The sequence below is a fragment of the Photinus pyralis genome, unplaced genomic scaffold (genome assembly GCF_008802855.1).
Source record: "Photinus pyralis isolate 1611_PpyrPB1 unplaced genomic scaffold, Ppyr1.3 Ppyr1.4_unclustered_Scaffold804, whole genome shotgun sequence".
In the NCBI taxonomy this organism is placed as follows: Eukaryota; Metazoa; Arthropoda; class Insecta; order Coleoptera; family Lampyridae; genus Photinus; species Photinus pyralis.
In genome coordinates, this window is record NW_022172297.1 from 41,331 (window position 1) to 69,108 (window position 27,778).

The 27,778-nt window shown below is 35.5% G+C and overlaps 1 protein-coding gene across 6 annotated transcripts; it reads right to left on the reverse strand.

The window, feature by feature from the left end:
- Positions 1-856: 856 nt before the first annotated feature.
- On the reverse strand, positions 857-27,446 carry LOC116182914. Of its 6 annotated transcripts, none has more exons than XM_031503475.1 (7): positions 27,421-27,446; positions 5,597-5,961; positions 5,385-5,530; positions 4,928-5,336; positions 4,741-4,873; positions 3,934-4,064; positions 857-3,871 (listed from the first exon to the last, which is right to left on the reverse strand). In XM_031503475.1, exon 7 carries the CDS (start codon positions 3,507-3,509, stop codon positions 1,032-1,034), a length of 2,478 nt encoding a protein of 825 aa, XP_031359335.1. In that variant the 5' UTR covers positions 3,510-3,871; positions 3,934-4,064; positions 4,741-4,873; positions 4,928-5,336; positions 5,385-5,530; positions 5,597-5,961; positions 27,421-27,446; the 3' UTR covers positions 857-1,031. The 6 variants fall into 4 exon arrangements, with proteins under 6 accessions (XP_031359336.1, XP_031359335.1, XP_031359339.1 ...); XM_031503474.1 differs by lacking the exon at positions 27,421-27,446 and adding an exon at positions 6,618-6,747; XM_031503476.1 differs by having other exon boundaries at positions 5,597-5,956.
- Between the last annotated feature and the right edge of the window lie 332 nt (positions 27,447-27,778).

A 27,778-nucleotide genomic window follows, 5' to 3' on the forward strand; every position in this document is an offset into this window, starting at 1 on the left:
TGAATTGAATTACTTATTGAATAAAGAATGATGGAATTTTGGCACAGGTTTTATTCGTTAACTTACAGCCATTATGTGGTATGTTCGTCTGTCTATCCGTTCGTGTGAAAATCGCATTCTTCAGACTGATGACGTATTAGTCATATTATTCCTATAATTTTGATCTTCTGCACTGAGAAAAATGTTTATTGTTGGTAAATATATATTCACTGTTCCTAAATAAAAAATATATTAAAATATGGGACAATAATACAGTTCATTTCTAGTCGATAAACAAATTTTTCTGACACAAGTATTTGGGTTAATTGTTATAAATTGTTTGGGGCAAATAAAAACTTTTATTAAAGGCGTCTCGTTTATGTATTTGCCCGTATTACTTAAGCATTAGCCATATATATTCTATATTTAATGGTGGTGATTATAGTGTGTCATTGTAGCTAATATGCTGTTTATTAATAGTGAATATTAAGTAATTCGTGGTAAATAGCTACAGTATTAATTGCAGATGGATGCATCATTTGACATCATTATCCTGCATATTTGTCTTTATTATTTAAATATTAGCCATACATTTCGCGTATAATTACGCTAAATGTTCGAGTTATTACGATTAATATGGAGCTTAGTAACAGTAAAGGATAAGAAATTGATGATAGATAACACTATATATTACTTCCAGATAGTGGGATATTTATCATGATCAGTATTACATTATTATCATTAATCAGTGTTTTTAACACCAAATAGCTGGTGTATTAGTACCTAATAAAAGAATTATTTACAATAAAATGTATATATTTTGAGCTTAAAAAATAGAAAAGTATAAAACAAAATTATCTCGTATAATGCAGAAAAAATAAACAAGTATTACTTTTTAAAACTAAGTTAAAGCTAACATTAATTTAATTTGAATATTTTATAGAAACAAAAACTACTTACAGAAAACTAAAGTATTACATGCCTTCTATAAAAATTATAACCTAAAGTAATCTCCATTTAAACAGAACAAATAATAAAAACTATATAAGTAATTATACAAAAATGCCCCCAAACAGTGTCACATATTTTTTGTTTGATGCAGATGAAATGATAAGATTTGAAGTGTAACAAACATTGGAATCAAGAATTCGTTTTGTTACTTTTGTATTAGTGCAAATTTCAAAAGAATGTATATGTTTATTGAATAGTATTGTTTTATATTCTTCATAAATAAAACAGATTTCCTCTTGAGAATTTACTATTATATGAGTTATACAACCAAATATTGGCAACTCCTTTGCTGCAATACAAATTATACTACCAATTTCATAATTCGAGTTATTAATTTCAATTTTTTTGCAAAATTTTACATCATCTTTGAAATTGTTAAAAGAACATGTTGATGTCGATTCCAGCATATTGAAATTTGGCAAAACAGATGTAATTATAGTGGGATTGCTATTCTTATAATTAATGCTATTTGAAAAACCTTGTTTTGAATTTAGCCTATGAACCAACTTTAATTGATGCTTAAGAGCTAAGCTATAAGTAATATTAATTCGAGATGCAATTACATTAGCACTTAGTTTTGATTCTCTGTGTTTTGATTCAAATCGTAACGAAGATAAATGTTTTAATGGTCCAACTTGTTTCATTATAAAAGGATAGTGAACTAAATTATGGTATTTGGGTTTTAATGTTGTATTAAATAATTCCTTATAAAGACTGTGGTGTTTAGCAATTAAATCTTTTAGTAAACAACAAGTTTCATTAGTTACAACATCTGCTAATACAAGATCTATTATTTTTCTTAACAACAAATAAAGTTTCCAAAATTGGTTATCTTCAGGGACAATTGCTCCTAATAGCAATCCGCCATATAAAATAAAACATTTCATCTCTGCACATGACATTCTTAACTTTTTTTTCTTCAAATTTTCTAAACTAATCAGAGGTGGCTTATTACTTTCTTTTCCATAATTGAAATACTTAATTCGAGTATTTATAATTTCAACAGAAAGTATTTTATCCACAAAAACAAATTGATATAATATCTCCGCTATATCATATGCTGCTACTCCTTCGAAAATATCGTGGGATATGTCAACTGAGTAATTTTCAGTAACATGAAAAGACTTAATAGTATTAAAAACACATTCCTCCTTTATGCCTGTTTCACTGATATTATTAACATGAACATCTTTTCTGTAATTGTTCTGATTTCGCATCTTATTGTCACATTGGATAACTAACTTTTCCATTTCGACACGACTACATTTGCAAAATCTACAGTAATAATTGGATCGAAAACTTTGGGTAAATCCTAACATTGTGTTTAACCCTAGATTATCTCCTAAGAGTAAAGCAATAGAAAAATAGATCGTATAATATTTATTTGAAATATTTACTGTTATACCGCTCGATTCTAAGTGATTACAGTCTTCAATTAATTTTGAAAAAATAATTTTACTTCCGAAGTCCTTTAAGTCCGAGCTATGAAATAGAAGACATAGAAATATATTTTCTAATTTTGCTCTATACCTGATAGGTAAAAATGGGAGGGAAAAATAAACAGCTCCCAGTTTGTGAATGCCCGAATGGGATCCTAATGGATTTCCGCTTTCATATTCGTCAAAGTATACAAACAATGGTAGAACTAATGATCTGGATTCAAAACCCTTTATTTTATTTTTCCAAAATTCGGTTTGAACTATGTTTGATATTACTAATTCAGAATTCAGTTCCTCTAAATATTGCAAAACTTCCAATAATACATTTGGTAGAAGAATAAAATGTTTTAAAACTTTATGAATTGGAATATGTTGAGCTTTATAAATTTGTGGAGTAGCAATATTATTTTTAAATCTGTCATATCGTTGCCCAACTGTATATGCTTCAGGAGGAATGAAGAGCTCGGACTTTTCTAAAAACGCAAATCGTTTATGTTCAGTGGCAAGACTTTGAAATGTATTTTGAAATTCATGCAAAAACTTATTCAAACATTTAGAATCTTTTTCAGAAATATTGTATTCGCTAATCACGTTTGACAGGTATGTTTCAAAAATACGTAATGGCTTTTCAAATAATGTTTCCACTTTGTCAATTACACACTGCACATGTTTTCGTGTTAATGTTGTGTTCCCATATAAATCAGTTACAAACAATAATGTATTATTTTTAAGTTCATTTTGAAATTCTAGTAACAGATTATCTTCAATGATCATATTTTGTGTTTTTGAAGTGTCAGTGGTGCTACTATGGTCTATTAAAGATGATGTCTCAATAATGTTAGTTATAGGTATATTAATGCTGTTAATAGCAATTGTATTAGAAATGGAGTTAGTTCTATGGTTGCCATGCTTTTTACTTAAATGTTTCTTAAAGGAATTAAGGGAATTAAAGTCCCTATAACACTGAAATTCGTTACAACAAAATTTACTGTTATCTGTTAGACCATGTAAAAGTCTCAAATGCACTATTAACGATTTAATGTTATTAAAATTAGCCTGACATTTATTGCAAGAAGGCATTTTTTGTATTTATTAAACTAATGTAAGTTATTCAAATGAAAATTAATGTCTGAAATGACGCTACTCGTACTTCCTACTTTGTTACTAACACTAGTTTTAAAAACAAGTTCCTGTACAAAGTACCAGACGTGTTTCGATTCACTAGGGTACTCTAAATTCAAAGCGTGAAAACTTTTATAAAGAAGTTCAAGGCACCTTATTCCACTTTCACATGTATATTTATTACCATTAATAAAGACATAAAATGCCCTTACATCTTGGCAGTCATCTCCAACAATTACTCCAAAAGGTTGAAGGGGTAGATCATATGAATGGAGCTTCTGTTTTCTTCTTTCCACTATACTGCTTGCTTCAGCAAATTCCTAAAGAAAAGCAAGTACAAAGTAGGTATATTATACAACACTTTTGCTTTTTTTGTACCAACCTGGACATTGAAAAGAAAACTTTCTTGTACTTCTGACCTTGATGGTCTCCAAATTCCTCTTTTTTTTGAATTCCTAATAGTAACGGGCGAAAAAAGGTATGGTAGAACTAAAAGTGCCTTGGAGTTAACATCTGGAAAAATATACGTACCATGTAAGTGTATATATATGTTCCGGGCAAAGTAATTAAGGCGGTCATTATTCATAATGCCCGATCAGTGTGAATAATTAGTAGAGGATATTTTTTTGCACAGCTCCCGGCATGATTTTTTTAAAAACTCATTAACTTCTCAGATTCATAATATTAGCAGAAGTACTATGCAATCAAAAGAGTTGTCTCAAGTCACCAATGGAATTTTTGTTTGCATGGGAAATCAAATTTAGTTTTAACTTCCAAAGGCGACATTTCTTCCCCTCAATTATTCACATTGACCGGGAATTATGAATAAAGACCGCATTAATCAGGGCGAGTTTTTATATAGCATCATTCCAGAAATCTGAGAACAAACTACCTACTAAGAGTTTGTTAAAACTATTTGCACAAGTAACTCTGAAAGGGGAAATTAATCGAGAAATTAATCTGCATAAAATTCCCTGATATATCTGTTTCCAATTTAAGTTTCCACAAGTGTTCCTATTATAAGAAAAAGATATTTCTGGATGTAAACTTGTGTACTTACCAAAAATTTAATACACAGTTGACATCCAGAAATGTCATTTAGATACTTTATATCTGTTAAAATCTGTATGCACAAGTAAACATTCTTTGAGGGGTGTTTCCTTGCAAAGTATAAGAATAAAATTGTTACCTTTTATAACATCCTCTTTCAGAATAAGTTGTCTTTCTTTAGCTTCAATGATAATTGCCTGGGCTATTTTTGGCCACTCTGAATAAATTATATCAATTTTTTCTTCATTACTATGGTTGAAGTCTGATTCCAACTACAACAAACCACACTACTAAAAGAAACCGAAACATATTTTAATAATACTCACTAAAGTTATTCCATAATGTAGACTTAAACAAGGGAATTCTTTGTATATATCCTCTAATTCATAACTTTTGCATTTTCTTTGTCTGATTAAGTATGTATCTTCCCAATAACTTAAAATTTTGTCAAATGGTTCTACTGCTACTTTGAGAAAAGCTATTTTCTCCTCCTCATCATAACTCGTATTGGAAGTAGAAGGTACGTTTTCTTGTTCCACGTCTGCATTAGCAGCATTGACCAATCGCAATGCAGCCTTTAAATTAATATACCTAGACCATAATTTTCCACGTGCAGGTTGACGTCTTAGTCCCTTTTTTGATGATGAATAAGGAATGTAGTATGTATGTTCAGATTCTCCTGGAAACAACTCTGCAATCTCTTTTGCAGCTCTCACAAATTGTAAAGTATTTATTCTAAAATACACAGTGATGGAAAAAAACATAATATGTTGTCAACCTTACTCTATCCTGGATTGACCTTCGGAACAATCTAATAAAGACCTTACAACTATCTTAGCAATTTTTGATCGTAAGTCATTATTCAATTTTGCTCTGTTTGCTAGAATAATTTGTCCTTCAGGTGTACTGCGGAATAATTGTTCTAAACTCTAAAATTATTACAATAATTACAACACATAAAAAATAAATGACAAGGTATGGTGCAATGCATTTACCTTATTTTTTGGAGAGTCTGTACTGCTTCGTTTATTTACGTAGTCCTCAGTTCTATCTTCTAAAATTCTTTTTGTAGCATTTGAAGATTCATCAGGAAAACTTAAAACTTCTAAAAGCTCTTTATCGGGCTCAAAGAAGAAGATGTCGGATTGACTACTTTCTGTCTCGGTTGACGCTGAGGCAATTGATGCAGAAGTAGTAGGTTTTGATATTGATACATCTAGACTAATTTGTTGCGCCTTCTTTTGCTGCAGATATTCCATATACCTTCTTTTGAAAAGTAGGCGAGGTCCGCTCTTGGGAAACAAAATTTGAATCGTTTCACCGTCCAATATATCGAAGCTTTCGTCATCAATGCCCTGTTCTAGGACACAATTAATTAATAGCAAAGTGTTATTTGCATTTGCAATAAATTACAAAAACATTTTTTAATAATGAATGAAGAGATCTTTCAAACGATATATTGAAAGCAAATACTTCTCATTTAACAAATTGGGAGTAATAACTGTTACTCGCGAAGGGGGTTGAAGGTATAGGGATCACATTTTCACGTTGAAGGTCAATTTATAATCTAAATCTCGCCTAAATTTTGACGTGTATGGGTGTTTTCTGCAAATACGCACAGTACCTAACCGATATAATGAAAGGTAGATATATAGATATTAGACCCCTGGCCCTATATATTTATTATACGGAGGGTAGTATGGTTTGGTGACTGGATAATTCCGAGGACAATTCGTAACAAGATTACATTGGGCATTTACGAAAATATTTCAAATCAGAACAAAGTACAAACTTGTTATGTTTGGGTGCATAATGCATAGGTACCTATACCGCATAAAGTATAAAATGCTGACGGTTTCGTCTGCAGAACTTATAAATAATGAAACTGAAAGCTGAAACCTTACACCAAAATCCTGTACCTATAATATACATTCAAAGAAGAGAAGTAATTGTGACGCCGTTAGATTTATTCTAATGGGTAAATTTAATTATGGACAAAAATAATAATGCACTTACCGTTAAAATGGGGTATATTGCACGCAAAACCCCACGCTTGCAATAAATTTTCGAACGAGCACATATTATAGTCAAGTACATAGACACAAGTTAAGTTTTACAACACGTGCAGACATGCGAAAAGACAATGACTGACTGCGTCTTTCTTGAATTAAAAACGAACCAATTGCGCATTTAACTAATAAAAAATTATTCATCTTTGATATTCAAGTATCAGTAGCTAATATATTAGTTATTACTGCCAGTATATTGTTTATTTGTGGCAAATAGTTTACTATTTGTGCTTAGTGTATGTAGATCAAGTAAAAAGAATTGCTGTTACGGCTAATCCTATATTAACCCTTAAGATGTGTATAATTGTCCCAAAAAAGACAAAATGTGCCGTGATTGACTTGTCTTAGAATTTTTGTTTGTTTCCCTACAATTAACCAAGTCATTTGGCTCTAATAAAAAATGTACTAACCACAATTAAGATAGTGTTAATTAAACTATTTATTTGAATCATTTTTCTCAGTGTAATCAGGGTTGCAGTTGGATATTCTGTATAGGTATACTTACTCAAAAAAACTGCATATTATAATTGGTTAGTGGTGTTTGGTTCATTTAATTTTATTCAAATGTTATCCCCCTTGCGTAATATGGAATTCATACAAGATTTAACGTTTATTTACATATACATGTATTCCTTTGAGAGAGTACCATTATGCATATAACACGCCTAATTTTTTGCTTACAGCAAGGTCCCCAATATAAGTAGTGACCACAAATCACGCAATGTGAACAATTCGTGTCGGGCTTATTATTTTTTTTGTTAAATTATGTGGTGCAGAACATATCAAGTTTTACAAGCCGCACGTTTGAAACATTACAAAGAAAATATGAAACTCCATTTCTAAATTAAAATAGAAACGCAATTTATCCACCCATATAAAATTAAAATCGGCCCTTCTTCGCCGACTTTTTAATTAAATTGCGTGTTTCTGAAAGTGATCGTATCAAAAATGTATTATGATCGCTCCAAGGCGTGCGTGAAGTAACAAATGAAAAAGAAATTTGCGGCACTCAAATTTGGGACGCACGAAGCAATTAACATTATTCTGGTCAAGGCATAGACGCACTAGAAACACTATAGCGCAAATATAGCATTATTTCATACTGAAGAGTAATTATTGTTATTTAAACTTTTCACTTGAATTAACGCTATTTTCACAAACTTATTTTGTTCGCGTATACATGATCCACGTTTTCCTTAATAAGAACTGACACTGATGAATTACGCAAACTTAAAACTAACATCTTTATTGTACTCATGACACTATCGTAATAAAATTCAATGCCACAAATGAATTTAGAAAAAAGTTTTCCCATAGGTATCTGGTATCTCTCACCGAGAAATGGAAAAATACCTTAGACAAACATCTAACGAATTCATTATTTTTATTTCTTTAAATAATCGACAGTGATCTCAATAATTATTATAGCTGTATCTGTATCATTTATACATATATACATATATACATAGCAGTCGCTTTATTCTAATTTAATCAATTGATCAATGTGAGTAACATTTTAAAATCATTTTTAATGATCCCCAGATCCGTTATAGTTTTGTATTGTCGCCCGCCTGTCCTTCCGTCCGTCTGTGTGCGCTCTAACTCTTTTTAAAAGTGACCGATTGTGTTTAAATTTGGTCTACGGGTATGGACATTAAGGACGGACGCTACTAATTTTCAGGAAGCTGGTTCAACAGGAACAAAAGTTTTAGAGCAAAATGTATCCAAAATTATACTTTACGCATGACTTTGGAGTTGCAAAAGCTTTCAAACGCATTACCTTGATGCTGAAAAAGTACATCACGTGCAAATTTGATAACCGCATGTGTGTGATTTAAAAATGTTAAATTATTTTCTGAGGACACATGGATTTTGATCAAAACATGACAAAATCGTTATTTATGCACCAAGATCGTTGGGAAAAAGACTAAGAGCAATATCTCAACGCCTAAGACATGAATTTGATGCATTTTTGGCGGCCACGTGGGTCAAAACATGCCAGAATCGTTATTCATACACCAAGATTATTGGGAACAAGATTCAGAGCATTTCCAAGACATCAATTTGATGCATTTTTGTTAACCATAAAATGTATTTCGTTAGATTAAAATAAATGGTCGTTAAAAAGGTGATTGTAATACTGAGGATCCTTCGATATTTTGTTGTATCGGTTTATTTATACGAGAAAATGCAGAAGAGCATAATCTAGATACCTAAGACGTCAATTTGATGTATTCCACAATGTAATGTGAAATTTGGTAAAAGTGATGCAAAACGTATTTTCTTCCTTTATTACATTTTCGATGACCACAAGCATTGATTAACGTACTCACGGGAATGGGTTAATCATTGCTATACAAGATATCGAAATCACCATGTGTACAACAATTGAATTGGGAAAACAATCTCAATGCCAAATCAGTAAATGAGCCATTTTTTGACTACAAAAATGTAATTGTCATAGCCGAGAGTTAAGCAAAATCGTAAAGACGTGGAAGCTTTCCCTTCCTCATGACTGGATTTTTGATATGACTTATTTATCCATACATTAACTGATGTAAATCTACATACCTCTTCCAACAGCAAAAGGGGGACCCCTCTATACTATATGGACGTTGTGGTATATAATCAATTAACGCAATTCAGATTTTTATTTTAATATCGGAAAACCATGGAGAAATAAATAAATAAACACACAAAAATTACATATTATTGCTTCGAGCAAGTTTACAAAGAACTGTACTGTTGCACTTTTAGTACAGATAATTTACATTGCAATAGCCACTTCTTACGCCAGATAGGAAGCTTGTTTGGTTTAGTTTTGATAACGCTTGTGGCTTTTCAAGTTAAAAGACAAGCAAGAGTTATCTAAGACGGAAATGATTGTCGAAGCGATTATATAGACCGAACAATAGTAATGTAGGTGTATCTTTTTATATGATAACGGCTAATTGAAGTTATACGGAATGACACAATTCAATATACCTAAACCATGCAACAAATAAGTACAGTAATGATTTTGACCATCTAATATCATCTATGACTATTCAATTCATCTAACATTTGTCACATTTCGACCAGTGAAATGTCGCGATTTCGAATTACTGAGCCAATGGGAACGAATTATAGTGAACATTTAGAACATGGGTGGCAAACCCAAGGTTAATAGAGCCTCGTAACTTTCAGCCAATAAACGTTCAGTATTAAAATACGCGAGTGACGTCACCCAGAATCCCATTTTGTCCACATCATAAACAGAGCAAGTTCAAGAAATGCAAAATGGATCGAAATGGTACTTTACATGGATGTGCATTGCATAGAAAGAAACATGCTAGCGAAATATTAAACGCACTTTATTCAAAACAGCTTACCTAGTCTTCGGCCGGGAATGCAGACTGCACAGTCTATTGCATACGGGGTTCAGCCTGAACCTGAACCGTTCAGATTCCCCTTTCAATTGCACTTTATAACCCATTTTTTTTGTAATACAGGAATTACCTTTTGGAAAAGCAAAAAACTGAATCTGCGATCCATTTGCTTTCGATTTGTTGGAGCTGCTATTGCATATAACAACGTCATAAAGATTTCCATCCGGCATCTAATACCCTATATTGATACCTACTTAAGTAACAGTAAGTATTCAATCGAATTATAATGAGTATACGTAAGTCTTCAGCATTATCTGACAATTAAGTACTTACACAGTTCAAATATATGTAACTGTCAAAGTCAACGAAAATTTCAACACCAATCAAATGGGACTTCCGGATTCTCGATGACGCGTCTCTGTAAAGTTACGAGGCAACCTACTCTCTCTACTAACCTTGTGGCAAACCTTTAAACCAGACGGGCCAATATGAAAAGTAAGATTTCCCCCCGGGCAACTTTTTTTTAGCGCATTTTTTAAGAATTAAAAAATGTGTTATTGTTTGCGTTTTGTCCGTCCGTCCGTCCGTCCGGACCCACTTCTGCCGTTTTGAACTACTTCTAGGGGAATGGTCCTAGTCCTGGAATTTTTTTGCAGTAGGTAGCCTATACCTTGAAGGTGGGCCAGACGGCCATCAAATTTCGGTGTCTAAAAGGGGCCCCCCCCACGAATTATTTCCTAAGATGCTGTTTTTGAAAGTAAAACGTGCATAACTTTTACATACGACAACCAATTGATCTCAGATGAGGAGAGGAATGATGAGGAATTAATTTCTACCAACCATAGCCCTCCTCCTCGACCTCTTATCGTGATCGGGTATATTCCCTTAATACCTCAAGAACGGATTGTCGGAAGAGGGTACTCACAAAGGGCGATTGAGACGTCTCACGTCTGCAAGAAATATATCCCTTGGTGATGTAAAAACAAAAGCTATTTCAGTTTTAAAAAATGCGCTTTATCTGCACAAGAGTTGTGCACAATTTACACTTGTGTTAATTTGAATTAAGCAAACGGATTTTGTTACATATTTAAATAGCATCCAAACTCCTAGGGGTTTTGATTCTATGTAATACATTTACAACCACGTAATAGATGGATTTATTAACGCGCTCCTAAAAGCGAGTTCATGAATTTGAACTTTCTGTCCGCCCGTCTGTATACATGATAACTCGCGAACGATTTCGAATTTTCCAATTATATTTTCAGTATTAGGTTTATCATAATCCAAGGAAGAACTGATTAAATTTTCAATGACCCAGGAGCTCGTTTGAAGTATTTGGTTAAAATTTTACGTGAAAATCGACGATGAATTGGGATGTTCTTTCGTACCTTTTTTTTTCAATAAAAAACAAAACTGTGCCATAATATTTACATACTTCCTTCAATTTCCAATTTCTACAGAAACCATAAGCGTCCCATGACATCGTTTAGTTACGAAACTGAATATTATTATTATTAATCGTTTTAGATTATAGAAACACTATTAGCTGATAGAGGCTGCTGTCGCTGTCCTTCATTAAACATATTAATTTTTGTGTACCTAGTTGAATGTTACACATTTTTTTAGACATTTATTCGCACAAGTTTCCAAGAAATCAAATCGTGTTGGTATCAAATAACAACGCAAGTGCGAGGACGTAAAGTCACTCCATGCCATGGTATTCACTCCCTCCCCCCTCCTTTTGGGATTTTATGAAAAGATAAGAGAAAAGACGGCAACGAGCGTAAAATTTCAGGTGGTAAATTAATACTTTTTAACACCTGTATCGTTTTTTTTAAATTACCTTTGGGTCAAAAATATCGAAGAAATGAAGATTTTCATGAAATAAAAGAACCATGACCAGAAATAAACTGTGAACCTCGCCTAGGAATATTTTCACCCCTAACTCAATTAAAACTTTAATTTTTAGTTCTCTCTTCTGGGCGATGAAAACATTTGGTTCCTGGGTATGGATATAGCATGTGCAAAACCAAATTTTAACTCTGATGTTAGTTTTGTTTTTATTTAAAGTGTATAAATATATGAAATTTCATTTAATTGCTTCCATAAATAAGAAAGTTGGCACTGCACATCCTACACACAACCAAATTTGGAAAATAACGCTACATTTGCTTTTATTCCAAGTGGCTATGTGTCAAATTTCATTTAAATACGAGTACCTTCATAAATAAAAATGGTCGAGATTCGAAAAGGGCACTGTGAATGTTGATCGATTAGGCTCAATTTTTGGAATTGCGTTTTATATGGCTAAAGCTATACGCATATTGAATTTCATGCAATTCGGTTCATAACTCACGGAGATGTCAAAATTATTTTTGGGTTGCACTGCCAATTCACGAACTCCGATCTACAAATTTGATAAAGAATCCACCGGACAGACGGACAGACACCGCAAAATTATAAACTCGCTAGGAGCTCGTTAATAATGCTCAGTAAATGCTTAATGTTTAAGGAAAGTGTCGTCATGTAGACATTCAGCCCTTTTCTTTCTTTTAGGAATATTGTTTTAATTTTCATTCAATGTATTTTGGAATAAATTTTTGTCTTTGTCAATCGATCAATTGTGTATTTATTCGAACCTATTGTGGGACCCGGATAGAGTATCGAGTTGAACGAGGCCATGAGTCACCTGAATTATTAATTCAGGCTAATATTCGGACTTTTCTTTGTAGCAAATTTCGGAAGTGTACGAGGAGAAATTATAAAAATTTTAAGTTTGAATTTTCATTTGGTTAAGTTAGCTGGACAGAGGCGTATGGGTGGTGTAGTTGACCCCATACCATTGCACACAACAATTTAAAAAAACTGAATTAAAAATAATGGCTAAATTTGCGGAAGTTTCAAGAAAGGCGGAGAAGGTACTTTTCCTCCACATAAAGTAATCTACTATTTAATAGCGAAACAATTGCACTGCGATGAAAGAAATGTAACATTATGAACGTTATCGCAAATGCCAAGTTTTGTTCACTTGTTCAGAAATTTACATTCTGTGGTGCGGTGTTTGTAAAACAGGATATGTCACGTAAAGTTTCTGGATTATTCTTCAGATGTCATATTAAGCCATGTGTGCTTCTTTATCTTTACCATAATTAGACAATTAAAAAGATCTATATCAAAACAGACGTGCCGGTTTATTTATGATAACTGAGATCTTTAGTTTTAAAATTTGTTATATTTAATTGACTTCCATAAGGTTCCGTAGTTGGTCAAAATACTTGGGGCACAAGTCGAGTAATTACACCGCAAGTCCCACAGTTGGTTGGTACTAGCATAGTACTAAGGTACAGGTACTAGTTTAGGAGCTGTTGTAGAAGCAAAACGGTTAAAAAGCAAAAGAGGTGTGTACTCCTTTGATCAATCAATAGAACGCTATACCAATTTGTAGATATATGCAAAATTAGCAGTCACTATTTGTGTTAAATTCAGATTGTTGCTAAATATAACTGCAAGGTGATTGTCTACCTACGGGTGCCCGTGTATAATTTTGCAATAAGAAAAGCATTGGGAAACGATTGGCGTGGGTTTGCAAATCATACCAATGCCAAAGTCGTAATAATAAAATACCATTTCAGTTAAATGTTGCTTCCTGTTTTATATGAATTTAGGTGTGCTTACTTGATATATCTATCTTTTCATACGTTATTTGTATGTTTTCGCATAAATAAGGAACAGGTGGAGACATAAATTTACAAATAATTTAAATTTTGTTGTAACAAGGACAAATTCTTCAACATTGATTAAAAGTGCACAAAATAATGACCATCAAAATAGTAATCGTCATTATAGATGCCAAATTGAAAGATAATCGATGTATGGACAAGCGACATGATTTTATTACATTCAACAGAGTAATTTAATGTCTATATAATCTATATTGTATAGGGCCTTATTGCAAATGTAATTAAAATATACATCAGAAGTTCACTAAGAGTCGGTCTTTTTGTTTTAGTGAAATCTATGGAATAGGTAAAAATATGAATACATTTTAGCATGAAAGACCAAGTCTTTCGGCTTATCGATCTTCTGTAAAAGTTAAACACCCGAGGGTGCAGTTTGTTGGCGGAGACGAAGTTAAATGGCGAAGTGCAAATTTCTAAGAACCTAAGATCCAAATAGTTTATAGCATTACCATTGCTCATTTGTTATGATATAAATAAACGTCAGTTACATTGTAAGATTCTCGCAACTCGGCAAAAAAGAATATTCAAAAAACTAATAAAGAATACTTTTGGTTTCGTTGTGTACCCGCACCCCTTTTTTCCGATAACTCGAGACCGATAGCGAATTTTTGAATTCTGTTTTCGGAAACAGGACCATGATACTACAACTTAACATAGTTAAGGACTCTGGCATTCAACACGAGTTCGTAAATCAACCTTTGTTAGCGTTTAGAGGTTACCGGGAACGGTTCGTTGGTTACTGTTACTTTTCATTTCTCGTTACCTTTAATTTCTCCGGAAACAAAAGTAACTCTTTAGTTATACTGCAATTGAGGACTAAACACTTGCAAACACTGCAAACAAATCAGAATTTACAGTTTTAAAGTTTTGGGAATAGGTAACTTTGCATAAATACTTGCGCAAATGCTTCACTTATTATTTTTAGCGCATTTCCCCAAAAATATTAAAAAAAATGCGCTATTGTGGCCACTTTGTCCGTCCGTCCTTTCGCCTGGACGCTACTAGTTCTTTATCTTAAAGAGCTATTGTTCAACTTTTTTCGCTATTTGGTTCGTTATGGTGTCGAGGCTTGCACCAAGGAAGGAATTTTTTCTGCGTTTATTGCTAAAAAAGTTATTGTAAAAAAACCAGAAAACCGTTTTTTACATGTTCCATAATTTTACACTTTTGCCGTTTATTAACGATCGTAGAGATCGTTTATAATTTTGTATTGCTGTCTGTCGTCTGTCTGTTGGTCTGTCCGTCTGTTCCATTGTCTGTCTGTCCATCTATCTGTCCTTGTGAACGATAACTTTGTTTAGAAATGTCCGATTGCTTTGAAATTTGATGAAACCAACGGCCGAGGGGCAACGCATTTTAAAAAAAAATTGCTGTGACTAGCACAGATACCACCCGTAGTAATACCTATATGATAGCGTTCCGAAAGTCAAACTTTTAATTTCCACCCGGTATCTGAGAAACAAACAGCAACATACAAAAACAAAATGTCGAAAAGTAGCTATATTGCCTAGATTGATTCAGTTTGTGGTATTATGAGTACCATAGGGTCGCGAAAACCTCTATCTTTAAAATAGCTGAGATACACTGTAGTCTCAACCAAAATAGGGCACACGGTAGGTACATTTTCTCAAGCGCGTACTAATGATTTTGTGATTGTATTTTTTTCGTTTTATTGTATTAGTTTGTATAGCTACTTTTTATATTAATTAAAAAAATCAACTTTTCTGAATGTGCAGCTATATGCGGAAATCTTCAAATGACCCTTGATGATAAATGGGCATGGTTTGACTAAATTTGATATGTCACTATAAGCCTAAAACGAACAATTTTTGAATTTTTTCAGTTTCTTGGAAATTTATAGCAAATACACTCTTTCCCAAAATAAATCCCTGCTTTTAATTCAAATTCGACTAACCCATTGTTGTTATGATTAAGGTAAGTAGTAGTACCTAAAAACTACTCAAAAAATCTATACAGGGTATTTAGGAATAATTTAACCTCTCAGTTTTGAAAATGGAAAAACCAATGCGTTCACATGGTAAAATAAGCGCACCAATATACCTATATCTAAAATGAAAAAGTGAGCCAAAATGAAAACTTATGGAGCCCTTGTAACATTTTTATTTTAATTTACTACTGCATACAGCATAGGCAGAATTGATGTTCAAGTGCAGTAAAATACAGCAAAGTACTTAGGTGTGAAATAGCGTGCAAAAATATTTCTCGCATTATTAATTGTTGCTTCGCTAAAAAAATCACAAACAAATTGATGTAATATTCGTTACTGGAGCCTAACTCAGTCATAAAATAGTTTTTGTGCAGCCCACAAAAGTGCGAACTGTAACCAGGAGCCTGCTACCGCATTTTATTTAATTAGGATTTCCTACATTTTTTTCGATTTTATGTGGGCTAGAATTCAATAACATTTTGGTCGTTAAAGTAAAAAGGACACATGAACGTAGGCGAGCATTTAATTTGATTTTAATAGCTGGAACGGTCTTTTTTTGCAGTTTAGATTTGAAATCGAAATTTTGTGGGGTTGCGCAATTTTTTAAATTACTTCAGTTCAGTCAGAAATTTTGAGTTGAATTACGGACACGGATTTTTTGATAGCCGTAAGTACCGCTTTCTGCGAATGGTGATCTCGAGTAGGTTTAACTTTAAAATTAGTACAGAATGTGTGAGATACGTCAGGCTTAATGAGTAATGGCGCCAGCTAGGCGGGTTGTCGTGACAGTCGTGAGTGATACCGAAACTGACACGACTCCTTTCATTGCGTACGGGCCGTTTCGAATTACCTGGAAGAACAGGATGGTAAATCTCGATTGGTTGGAAAACGCAAATGGAGGTTTCGAGTTTGGACGCGATCAAACGAGTTTCGTTGATTACCTTTCGGATTTCCGCTCGTTTCGCTTCCGTTCTCGCATTCCCGCGTCTTCCACAGAATAAACAATTTTTTCTTATATAGGTCCCTACAGACGGACGTTTTTGTACGCGTTTATGTACAGTGCATTCAAAAACACATATACAAAAACGCGAATGTGTTGCACAAAAACGTGAGCGCCACTGCTGCCAACGCTAAAATGCTAAAGACAATAACAACATACCTAATCGCTCAATGTCAACATTTAGTTTTTTTTTGTTAATTATTAAATTTTTGTTAAATTGTCTTAATGAATATTGACTTTATTGGAACCACTGGAAAGCATTTTTCAGTAGCTTTCCAACGATGTGTCACAAGCATGGAGTTGCCATTTCGGATTTTTTAAGAGGGAGGCTGGGGACTTAAGGGGGGGTTGGCACTCATAACGTCATTCTGGTTCACCCTCGATACCCCTGAAACGGTTTTGCGCGATTTTCAATATCTTCTATAGTTTGGAAAATATGACCGACTGCATAGTTTAAAATTGGCACCCCGTATAAGGGCATTACATAACTGTTGCATGTATTCAACTCGCTAACAATAAATAAAAAATATTTAGTTTAGCCTGTAGTGCATTTAACTGGGTTCCTCAATGGTATTAACAATAGGATTAAGTACAAGGGGGTCGGGGTCATCAGACCCTGAAAATAGAGAGTCGCGATTACAAAAAGGTTGAGAATCGCTGATCTAACCGATATTCACATTTCTTGTTTTCATGTTCAAAGATATATAGATACCAAATTTCATGGAGAAGCAAATTTTCTTTTCGCACCACCGCCTAGGATACACCTTTTTGGGGTAAGAATTTTTAAAAATTGTTTGCAAAATCAGAAAGAGCATATCTAAAAACCTAATTTTTTACATATGTAATTGTTACCCCTGTATACAGGTTGTATATTGTATCAAATTTCGTGTTAAGTACAGAGATTTAGCTTATTAGCGTAGATAAAGAGTTGGATAAAAGTGATCCTAAAGTTATGCCTAAATGAAATCAAAAAACAAATTTACACTCTCTCTCACTCTCGAAAAATAACATAATTGACGGTTTTTTTTATTTTTGGGTGTAAAATAGTTAATTTGGGGATATATTTGAAAACTAAACAGACTTTCTTTAGGGAACTATTTCTGTTCTATGTTATATTTCGACATATTTAAGAAACTTTAGATAAGCCGTAAATTTTGTTTCTTGATTTTGTTTAGGCATACTTCCAGGGACATTTTTGTCCATTTAATCAACTCTCTATCTATGCCAATAAGCGAGATCTCTGTACTTAGGTAACATGAAAGTTGATACTACCTGTATATAGTGTATATGACCTAATCATGTATTAAACAAACAACTCCCACAACTAGATTATACAGTTATATTCTGTAACATTTCTAATAATTTCAATTGAAACATTTGGCGCCAGTCCCGCATCCCCCCACCCCACCCTCCTCAAGGATTCGGTTCCAGAAATTTCGCTCCTGAAAGATTCCTACGCGCACTATCTCGCCTTGTGAATTGATAGATCGAATAGTTTCATGGACAAAAATCATGCGAAGAACTCAGATAACGTAGATGTCGTTGCCGTCTATGTTAAATGCACAAACAGTGTTTCGACCATTTTATCTTTACTATCTATCGCAAATTATTCTATACTTCTTGAATTCAAAAGGAGAACATTTGAATAATTTCCATACACGCACAGCAATTTTCATAATTTAGAATAACAATTTAAATAATCGAAACACACAGTTTCACTCTGCAGACTTTCATATTCACAAAAGTTTCTTGATCAACATCAATTTTTCTTCAGCAATACAACTGCAAATCAAGTTTCAGAGTCACCTTAGAGCCGGCTCCCAGTGCATCTCAGTTCCCTGACCATTTATCTCCTCTATAACTTCCCTTATCGGCGGCCCTGCTTTGCATTTATGAAAAGTCACGATTTTTACCTACATTTTGGTTTTGCTCGACTTTGTACATTTAGTACTCATTTTCGTCTTGCGATACTTTTAGTAGAGCTCTTGCTGTGCCTGAATTCCTATCGCAAGCTGTCACTCGTACATCTAGTTCTGTTCCGCAACGTTCTGTTGATAAGGGAAGTTCTCAAGTCTACAACCAAAGTGAGCCACTCACACTGAAGTTGGGCCATAGCCTTAAAGCAAAAGCAAAGACAACAATGTTTTTTTTCTTAAATGATCAAAAGTCGCCTCATTTTTGACCTACTTAGATACAAAGTACTCAAAGGCCCAAAATTAACCCAAAGACTTTCAGTCTTTTCCTCATATTGGAAAAATTGTAAAAACCATTTTTTGGGTTTATAATATTTAACAGTTCAAAGATGACACGAGATTTAAATCACACGTTTTGTTCAACCAACCCTTTATTACGTACCTACATTATTTTGTTCGAAATTTTGGATTTTAGTAAAAGAAAAATAAAATATTTGTTGTTTTCGCCTCAAGCCGATAAATATAAACTTCATACATACCGTAAATTAGGATCACTAACAAAACAAAAGAAAATTATAAGGCCTGCGTTTTGTGCGTGTCTAATTATTCGTCGTGTATAAACATCACATCGACACGTGTTTCAGGTAAGAGAACAGTTACTTCATATGAACCCCACAATCATTACATACAGGTAGGTACTTGTTCACTGGCACACGCACTCAACTCAATACACATGAATAATATCTTACTTGTAAAGCTGGGATCCTAGTGATGCACAGTATCAAAGTTTTACATTAACTAATTCATGATCGACCAAAGTAACAGAAGAATTGTGAAGAGATCATACTTCTGGGTTGTAGAGCAGAGGAAGTGAACACCGTTACAATAAAGAACGCTGACCCGTCCTCCAAGCCTGCATTATTACTACCATCATTTAATTTATAAAGCACGTACACAAACAACTAAACAACAATGAAATAAACGTTCCGTAAGTTTCAAAGTAATTAAGTAGGAAGTGACTGTCCTTTCCATTTCTTTGAGAGCGGTGTATGTACTTTTTGTGTGTTCTACTTTACTGTTTTCTCAACCAATAGATGTTTTATAATCTTACGTTTAACTAAATTTTGGGTAATACATCGAAATGATAAAGGAATCGTTTACGTAACATACTATCTCATAGCACTGAAAACCAGTTGTTAGTAGCCTTAAAGTTCAGAACCGATTTTGGCCATTCGTATGGAGAAAGGGTGGGAAATCCGCTATTAACTTCAGAAATTCGACCTTTATGCAGTGCAAGAATGACTTTTCTACTTCCGTAGAGGAACTGCTCGGTTTTTTAAATTATAATTTAAAGGTCGCTATTCCTTATTTACTATCAATTAAATGCAGGAAGCTTAACCATTCACAAGTATAGCTAATTTCATCCGTCTAATTTAATTGAGTAGAATTCTTTCGTACTTGTAATCAGGAGGAAGTTCGATGGTTACCAGTGGTTCCACTAGAGAAGGTAATGAAGTCTCACTTTAACTTTAAGTACGTCTGCAGGATTGGGAACTGCAGCAAAGGAAGTTTTCGTAATAAATTGCAGTAACATCTATATATCTTTACGATCTTTTTAAAATTCCACGGCAGCTCTAAATTGCGATAAAAGCTATTAATTATTTCGAAATTTGTTCGGGAATGTATTTAAAGAAACAGTTTTGAAATGTTCATTACAGTCTACAAGACACTGTTTACCCGATACGGCCGATACCAATCTGGTATGTGGACGGGCGGTTTTTACCGGGCGCGTTCCCAGGTGGCGGATACGGAGATGGCACTGTGAATGATCGTATGAGACAGGGTTAATGCGGAAATAGGATGCTTACAGGTAAAACTGTTAAAGGCATTCAATACCGCATCGGGGACCAGCTACCTCGTCCGGCTGTCGTGTCGTGTCGTGGCCAAGAAAAGTCTTGACCGTACGAACGCCACTGATGGAAATTAAATGTGGTACGTTAAAAGCGTGACAGGCCTAAGACTAGTAGCGCCACTTCCAAGGGATCGTCGGAGTGGGCAACCAGAAGTGCGCCAGACACTCAAAGCCCACAAGGCAGCACCAGTGGCCAAACGAGGTAGAGGAATAAAAAGTCGAAAGGAACAACCCGTAGAAGGTGCAGGTTTCTCCAACTAGCGAACCCCCCCCCCCTACACAAACAAGAGGGGTGAATTGCTATTTGAGTATATAAATTCAACCTCACTTGAAATAGCAAACAGAGGCAAAAAAGTCAGCTTTGCCAACAAAATTATACAGGAGGTGTAGATATTATACTCTCTCAACTAATTGGGGCAAACATAGCTAACTGGCATGTATCAGATGAGACCTCATTCTCGGGCTATAATCATGTAAGGTTCGAGATAAAAGCACCATGCACAACTGATAGACTGATCCTCCTATGAGGAGTTCCCTGGTGGAATGAGAAACTAGAATAACATCGTGCTAAAATTTAGCAGCTTATTGAACAAATCCAAACGACATAGGCCTGAAGAAACATTGGAAGAGTACAGAAGCGCCCTAGCCGAGGACAATTCCGCGATAAGAAAGTCCATAGAAAGGACTTGGCGCAAATACCAAAAGGTTGAGGGTACTCGGTCGACCTATACCCAAGGGGTATAAACATATCAGCCTCAGCTCATTCCTGTTGAACGGGATGGAAACGTCTTAGACCAATTTTAACAAAACATCCGTCTTACTCCCAACAACACTAACACGCCTATCAAAAAGGAAAATCGACTATCACGGTCCTGCATAGTTTAACATACAAACTTGAAAAGATGCTCATATAAAAAAACTCACAGATTTCGCAATCATTGCAACCATCGGAGGCATTGGAAATAATAACCGTACAAGCCATATATATGTAAAACACAAATAACCCTTATTCATACGGTAAACTTTCTAAATAATACCATAGCGTCGTTCGTCGTAACATGCGTGTAATACCATCGCGAGCGATGTGCGATAAATTTAGATTCAAATTAACAAAACAATTACGCACTGTTAAGTAAGCACCGTGAATCTACGGATTGCAGTCGAATACAGGACAATCAACACTAGACGCGACACCACTTGTCTTCTTTTCTGCTCGACTAACCAGTAACTTCACACCCATACAAAACATAAGCATTTCCAATGCTAAAAGGTGGCTCAAACCGCGTTTGCGGATATAGAGGGTGCTTTCGATAGCACCTCGCGTAAAGACATCGAAGAGACCGCTGGAAACAAAGGCCTCACTTCCACAACAATAAGCTGGATAAGGTCTATGTTGGGGCAGGAAGATAACGACAAGGTTACGTGAAGAGTCCGTCAGAGTGATTACCAAAAGAGGGTTCCGTCAAGGGGGGTACTATCGCCCTTACGATGGTCACTTGTTGATGATACCTGGTAGTGAACTTTGATCAGAGGTTAACGTGGAACTCCCATATGGGTAAGCTAACACCTAAAATGACCAAATTAAACTAGCATCAGACCAATGGTCACAAATGCCGCATACAGTGACCCAAAGTTAAGCAAACAACTGCACAAAAACAGCTGCAGCATATATAAAGGCCAGCCTGTTAATGACAGGAGGCATGAGCACCTGTCCCACAGCCACTATGGAGGCACTGCTAGGCCTTGAATAAGCAGGCGCCGAGAAGCGCTATAGCACTGCACCGAACCAAGGGGTTCAAACCGGGGAACCTACTATGACCCCTAGCAATTCTTGAGGACGATTGTATAAAAGAGGTGACCGAATCCCCATCGGACATAATGCCGATGAATGACAACCATACAGTATAAAAGAACGTTTTTGTACTGTTAAACACTTTTGCTGTACATTTTGCGAACATGTAGGTACTAATAATATATTCCATTAATGCCCATACTGTACTAACGGTGAGTGTGGACGCAATGTGCATAGGGACTTTAGCAGTGTTCAATGCCTTCGGTTGGCAACTAAGGTTTAGTAGAGAATGGTGTAGTGATAAAAACAGTTGGTGTTTCTGCACTTTAATATTAAAACGTCAAAGAATCCTGACCCAGTACTATCCGTTACCGTTGCTTTGCGCAATATTTAAATACAAAAATGGTGCTACCTCTTCCAGAACCGATGCCTGTAGGACCCCACATTAGAGTAAGCGATGAAATTTACTACATATTTAGCTAAATACTTTTTGCAATAACAGTTATTTCGGTGGAGTCTTCTAATTGCGGGCTGCATATATGGGTTTAATCGAAATGCCAAACTGAGAAAATTTGAAATGGAACATAAAGAAGCGAATATGAAGCGAAAGGCCGAGAGAGAGGCAATCATTATGGAACAAAAACGGATTGCATCGGAAAAGGATGTTGCTATGATTGCTTCCTTATTTATGCCTGACGAAGGGTGATGATTAACATCTTAGGAGCTACTTATATGAGTTTATATTCATAAGCGTTATTCTGTGTTTTTTAATTAATTAAAATGTAAGTTTATCGTTTGGTTTTCTTCACGGACAGCTGATATATCAAAATATGACATATGGTACTAGTCTTCTTTGGAGACAAGTGCAGTTTATTGGAAAAAATATAGTATTAAGGTCGATTCTCACTTGCGTCTCAGGCGCGGTTCCCACTGGAGCGATGCGATAAGCGATGCAACATGAGCAATCTTTTATCGCCCGATGCAACATTTATCCTCGCAACACTCCAGTGCACACTGGAGCGATAATGTAGCCTCTAGGATAAGCAAAAGAGCAGTTGTTTTGATCAGTCGTCATGAGTTCCTCAGAGCGCAACTGCGACTATGGAATCTTGCCCAATTGTATGGCTCCATCGTGGAAAGTCATTTCGCGTAAGGTGCTTTAAGCTTTTCAGCTATTTGGGTTTCCACGTAACACCGTCAATCAGTCTGCTTATACTTTCAATGCATAGTTCCCATAAACACCTTTCCCTGCTCCAATCCATTAACGAAGGAAATAAGAGGATTGCACGTCTTTCTTGCTGAACCCGGCTCATGATTAATTCGGACGTGTCGAACGATATGCGCTCAAAAGCGACCGCGCTATGTCCTCTCGTCCCGACGCGAACTCCCCGATAATTTACGTGTAGTTCGCGATCGCTCCAGTTGTACCAAGATAAGTTTGCTTCCCATTACGTTGCTACGATTAATGAGTGATCGTGTCGAATCAGGATCGGGTTGCTTATCGAATCGCCTGTTGCATCGCTTATCGTATCGCTCCAGTGGGAACCGCGCCTCACTCAGCTCGGCGACACGACACGACACCGCGCTGCAAAGCACCACTGCATAAAGATTTCATCTTTTCAAATGCGTGGCGTCATAAACTGTTGAGAACGCATTTATTTAAAACATCCCGTCGCGTCGCCGAGCTGTGTGCAGCGCAAGTGCGAATCGACCTTAACTGTCTCCGCACCCTAAAATGAAACGAAGTAGATCGCGGAAAAAAACACTATCTTTTCGAAATAACGGAGAACTTCCTTTCCGAAAGTGAATGCGTTCTCCACCGATAACGAAAGCAACGTTTACGCGTTTGCGGCGGACAGTGAAGATGTGGTCAGTACCCCGTTTAGACGTCCCTCGCGTAGACCATCGAGTACTGGCACGGCCAGATCGTCCAAGGTAAGTTTAGATATCCACCCCCTTTAAAACAGGACAGCGCGAAAGCGGTGAACAAGCAGGAGGTTTAGCTCCTGTTATCAACAGATCCAGATGAGAGTAACAGCGCCTCGATCTCAATTAGACATTAATACTGCAGAAGTAATAATTGTAAATTCTAAAAATGCGCACTCTTAACATGAAGATGGTGAATAACATACATTCTCTGTAACTCGGCAAACAATCATCTTATCAAGCAATCCAAGGTGTAGTAGTGAACTCGGTACCAAAAGAGTCAATGGACCGAATCAATGCGTCGTCATGAGCGCGAAACTGGTGACGCATAACCCTATGTACGGACAAAAGTTAGCGGATAAACCATTGGTGTCTATGACGTCAATGTATCTACCTGCATCAACTGTGCAAAAGCCGAAAGCGACCGACGGAAAAAGCAAGCAAATCGTACAAAATCTAGGCGGTTTAAGAGAGGCGATTGAAAAAAAAAAGGTTTCTGATAATATGATAAAAATTCCGAAATCCGCCCCAAATAGGGTGGCGAAGCTCGACATGTAATTTTATCCGTTTGTTGTCGATCAAAATTTTGTTTTTGCTATATAACGTGAATTGAATTATTGCTTTTCATTAAGTATTGATTACAATTTCAGTATTTGAGCCACTCAACGGCTCGACGTCACAAACGTTAATTTTTCTCGTATTTATATGCCGCGCGGTCACTACCCTTTTGTTGTATTCTTGTTGTGTTTTATCTGATTGTATATTATTGGCAGAGAGCGCCCTTCTGAGTTCAAAGGTAATATTGTAATTTCGTACTGCGTGAGAGTAACGTTTGTTCATAAAAGCTTTCTATACAGCCGATTTGTAATGAATATACAGGGTGATTCCTATAGTACCTGCCACCGTTTGGGAGCGTGTAGGTGGTGCGTAGGGGAATATTTTGATATAGGACACTTGGGGTCGGAAATCTAAAATAAGGGTGCCAGAGCCAAATTTACCTTCTGGAATTTCGCGCCTGTAGGTAGGCAACCCAACCGGCCGGCGGTGCACACGAAGCGATCTCAGGCGGCGATGTGTGGCTGACACTTGAGATCAGAATTTTGTTTAAACCCACGAAATCCCGTCTGCAACGACGCGTATCAAGTGAATAAACACTATGGCAATAGTATAATAATAGTTGGCTAGATGTAGGAAGTTCATTGAGAACAACGGTGGCCACGTTGAACACTTGTAAACGTTATTGCTTTTGACTGTCGTTTTCCCTCCTTCCCCCCCATGTCGCTTCCTCGCGCTAACTCGCTCTGCATCGCTCCGCGCGAAACGTCGGTCGGTTGGGTTGCCTACATACAGGCGTGAAATTTCAGAAGATAAATTTGGTTCTGGCGCCCTTATTTTAGATTTCCGACCCCAAGTGTCCTATATCAAAATACTCCCCTAGGCACCCCCTATACGCTCCCAAACGGTGGCAGGTACTATAGGAATCACCCTGTATTTTCTTCCCCGTTATTGCTACGGAAGTATATTTAATTATTTTATTTTTCATTTGCCTATTGTATGCCAATTATATCTGTCATATGAGATATATAAAACAGTCTATGACGCCCGAGGGCATAATGAGAGGGCATAATGGATTGTCATTTAATTATGCCCTCAAACGGCCTGTCAAATACATTGACTGGAGTTATATTATACAATAAAAAAAGATGCTACTTGATATATAAAGTTGGCAAACAATAATCATTACATTTGTATATTGGAAATGCTGCTCAAATGCATTATTTGGAACGATGAAAAATAAAATTTTGTATGCACCTCAGGCATTACTCGATATTTAAATTTAAATTTTCATTTTTAGTAAGATATACTTCCAACCACTATGTGTAACGTTTGTAAACCCTTTGTTTAAGTTTTTATTGTACTCTTTGAATTAAATTGCAATCGATTTCTGTAATTCTTTGACTTCAAGTTATTGTTTATGTTCAACCCATTCAATTTCTCTACTCTCTTAGCCTCGCTCTTAGCTTTATCTTTGAATTATATTCAAAGGCTTTATGAAGAATAGAACGAGGATCTCTTAGCGTACCCCATTCCCCCTCGGTAAGTTTTTTTTTCTCTTTTTAAATTTCTCTAAGACTAAGTCGCACCTATCCAGTTTACTCTTCGCCAGAAGATGCCCAAAATTGTTGACATTAACCTAAATTTCATTGGGTAACCGGTCAAACAGATTGCTTATGGAGACGACGTAATTTTTACTTAAATATATGTAGCGAGCCATTCATTGATACTGTTCTTCCCAAAATTCTGACGCACCCATTTTGTTGGGACGAATGAGGAAAACGATAATTTGATCTGCTTACGTACACCACTTTGAAACATAAAATCTCTAATCTTATACTGTTTACTTATCGGGTAGTTCATCTATCGTCCCAAGGCTAACTTTCTAATGTCGCGAAGTTTTGACAGTAGACACATGACACATGAGCAAATGGACACACAACAGTGTTGGTCAAAACTTGAACGCAAAGTGTCAAAAGTGGGTATCTACAAAAAAGGAAGTTGTAAGTAGTGATCAAACTAACGTCAATAAAGCTTATACACATCCGTCGTATTTATCTTCCTCGTTAAAGATTTTCTTGAAACTTTGACATAAAGCTCCTCTGGTAAAGTGAATGGAAAACACATAAGTAGGCGGCAAATTTCATTCAGAAGTAGACAATAACCCACTAATTATTCTCTGTCCAAATAGCACACCAATTTTTCATGGAAACGGTAAAACATTGCACTTTAAAAAGAAACACAGTGTTGTGGTATTATGGTCTTCCAAAAAAGTCATTTTGCTATAAATTTCGATGGGGAGAGATTTTTTTCAACAAGTATTTGTTCATATATAGAAATGCGCTTTGTGTAAATCGTAAACTAGCGTCTGATTGCCACTATTTGAAGTTCTGACCCCAATTTCGTAGAAACGAAGTTTACCAATTAATTTCAGGTCATTAGATACCAATTTTGTCATGAATCAAATAGTACTCTTACGACTAATTTTTCCATCGACTAACCCCAAAATAAATTACTTCCTTAATCTTGTCAATTTCAATCTACAGTAATTTCAAATTTGATAGATTTTAACTTTGAAATTGAATATATTACTCACGCATCAAAGGCTACTGAGACGTTCACTGGCACATGTTTATACTTAGAAAGAAGGAAACTTCGAATGAGGTACAATTTATGAACAATGATTATGTGACATTGCTACACAGATTTCAGTAATTTCATTTCTATTAATTGCCTTATCTTAATTAGGTAGAACTGGTGCGATACTTGCGTAATTGCGTTCATGTTTTGCAATAGTAGGTACGTTACTACTTTCTTACTAATCGGAGTAGGTAGGTACTCCTTTACTCGCCCTTAGCTATAATTTTAGGGGGCCCCTAGAAAATCAAATACAAATTTGCAAAATCTTGTAGAGATGTAGTCTGATGGCTAAGTACCTTAGAGGGGATATTAGC

Coding starts and splice junctions, on each gene's coding strand:
- LOC116182914 (XM_031503476.1), bottom strand. CDS start 3,509: ATGCCTTCTTGCAATAAATGTCAGGCTAATTTTAATAACATTAAATCG.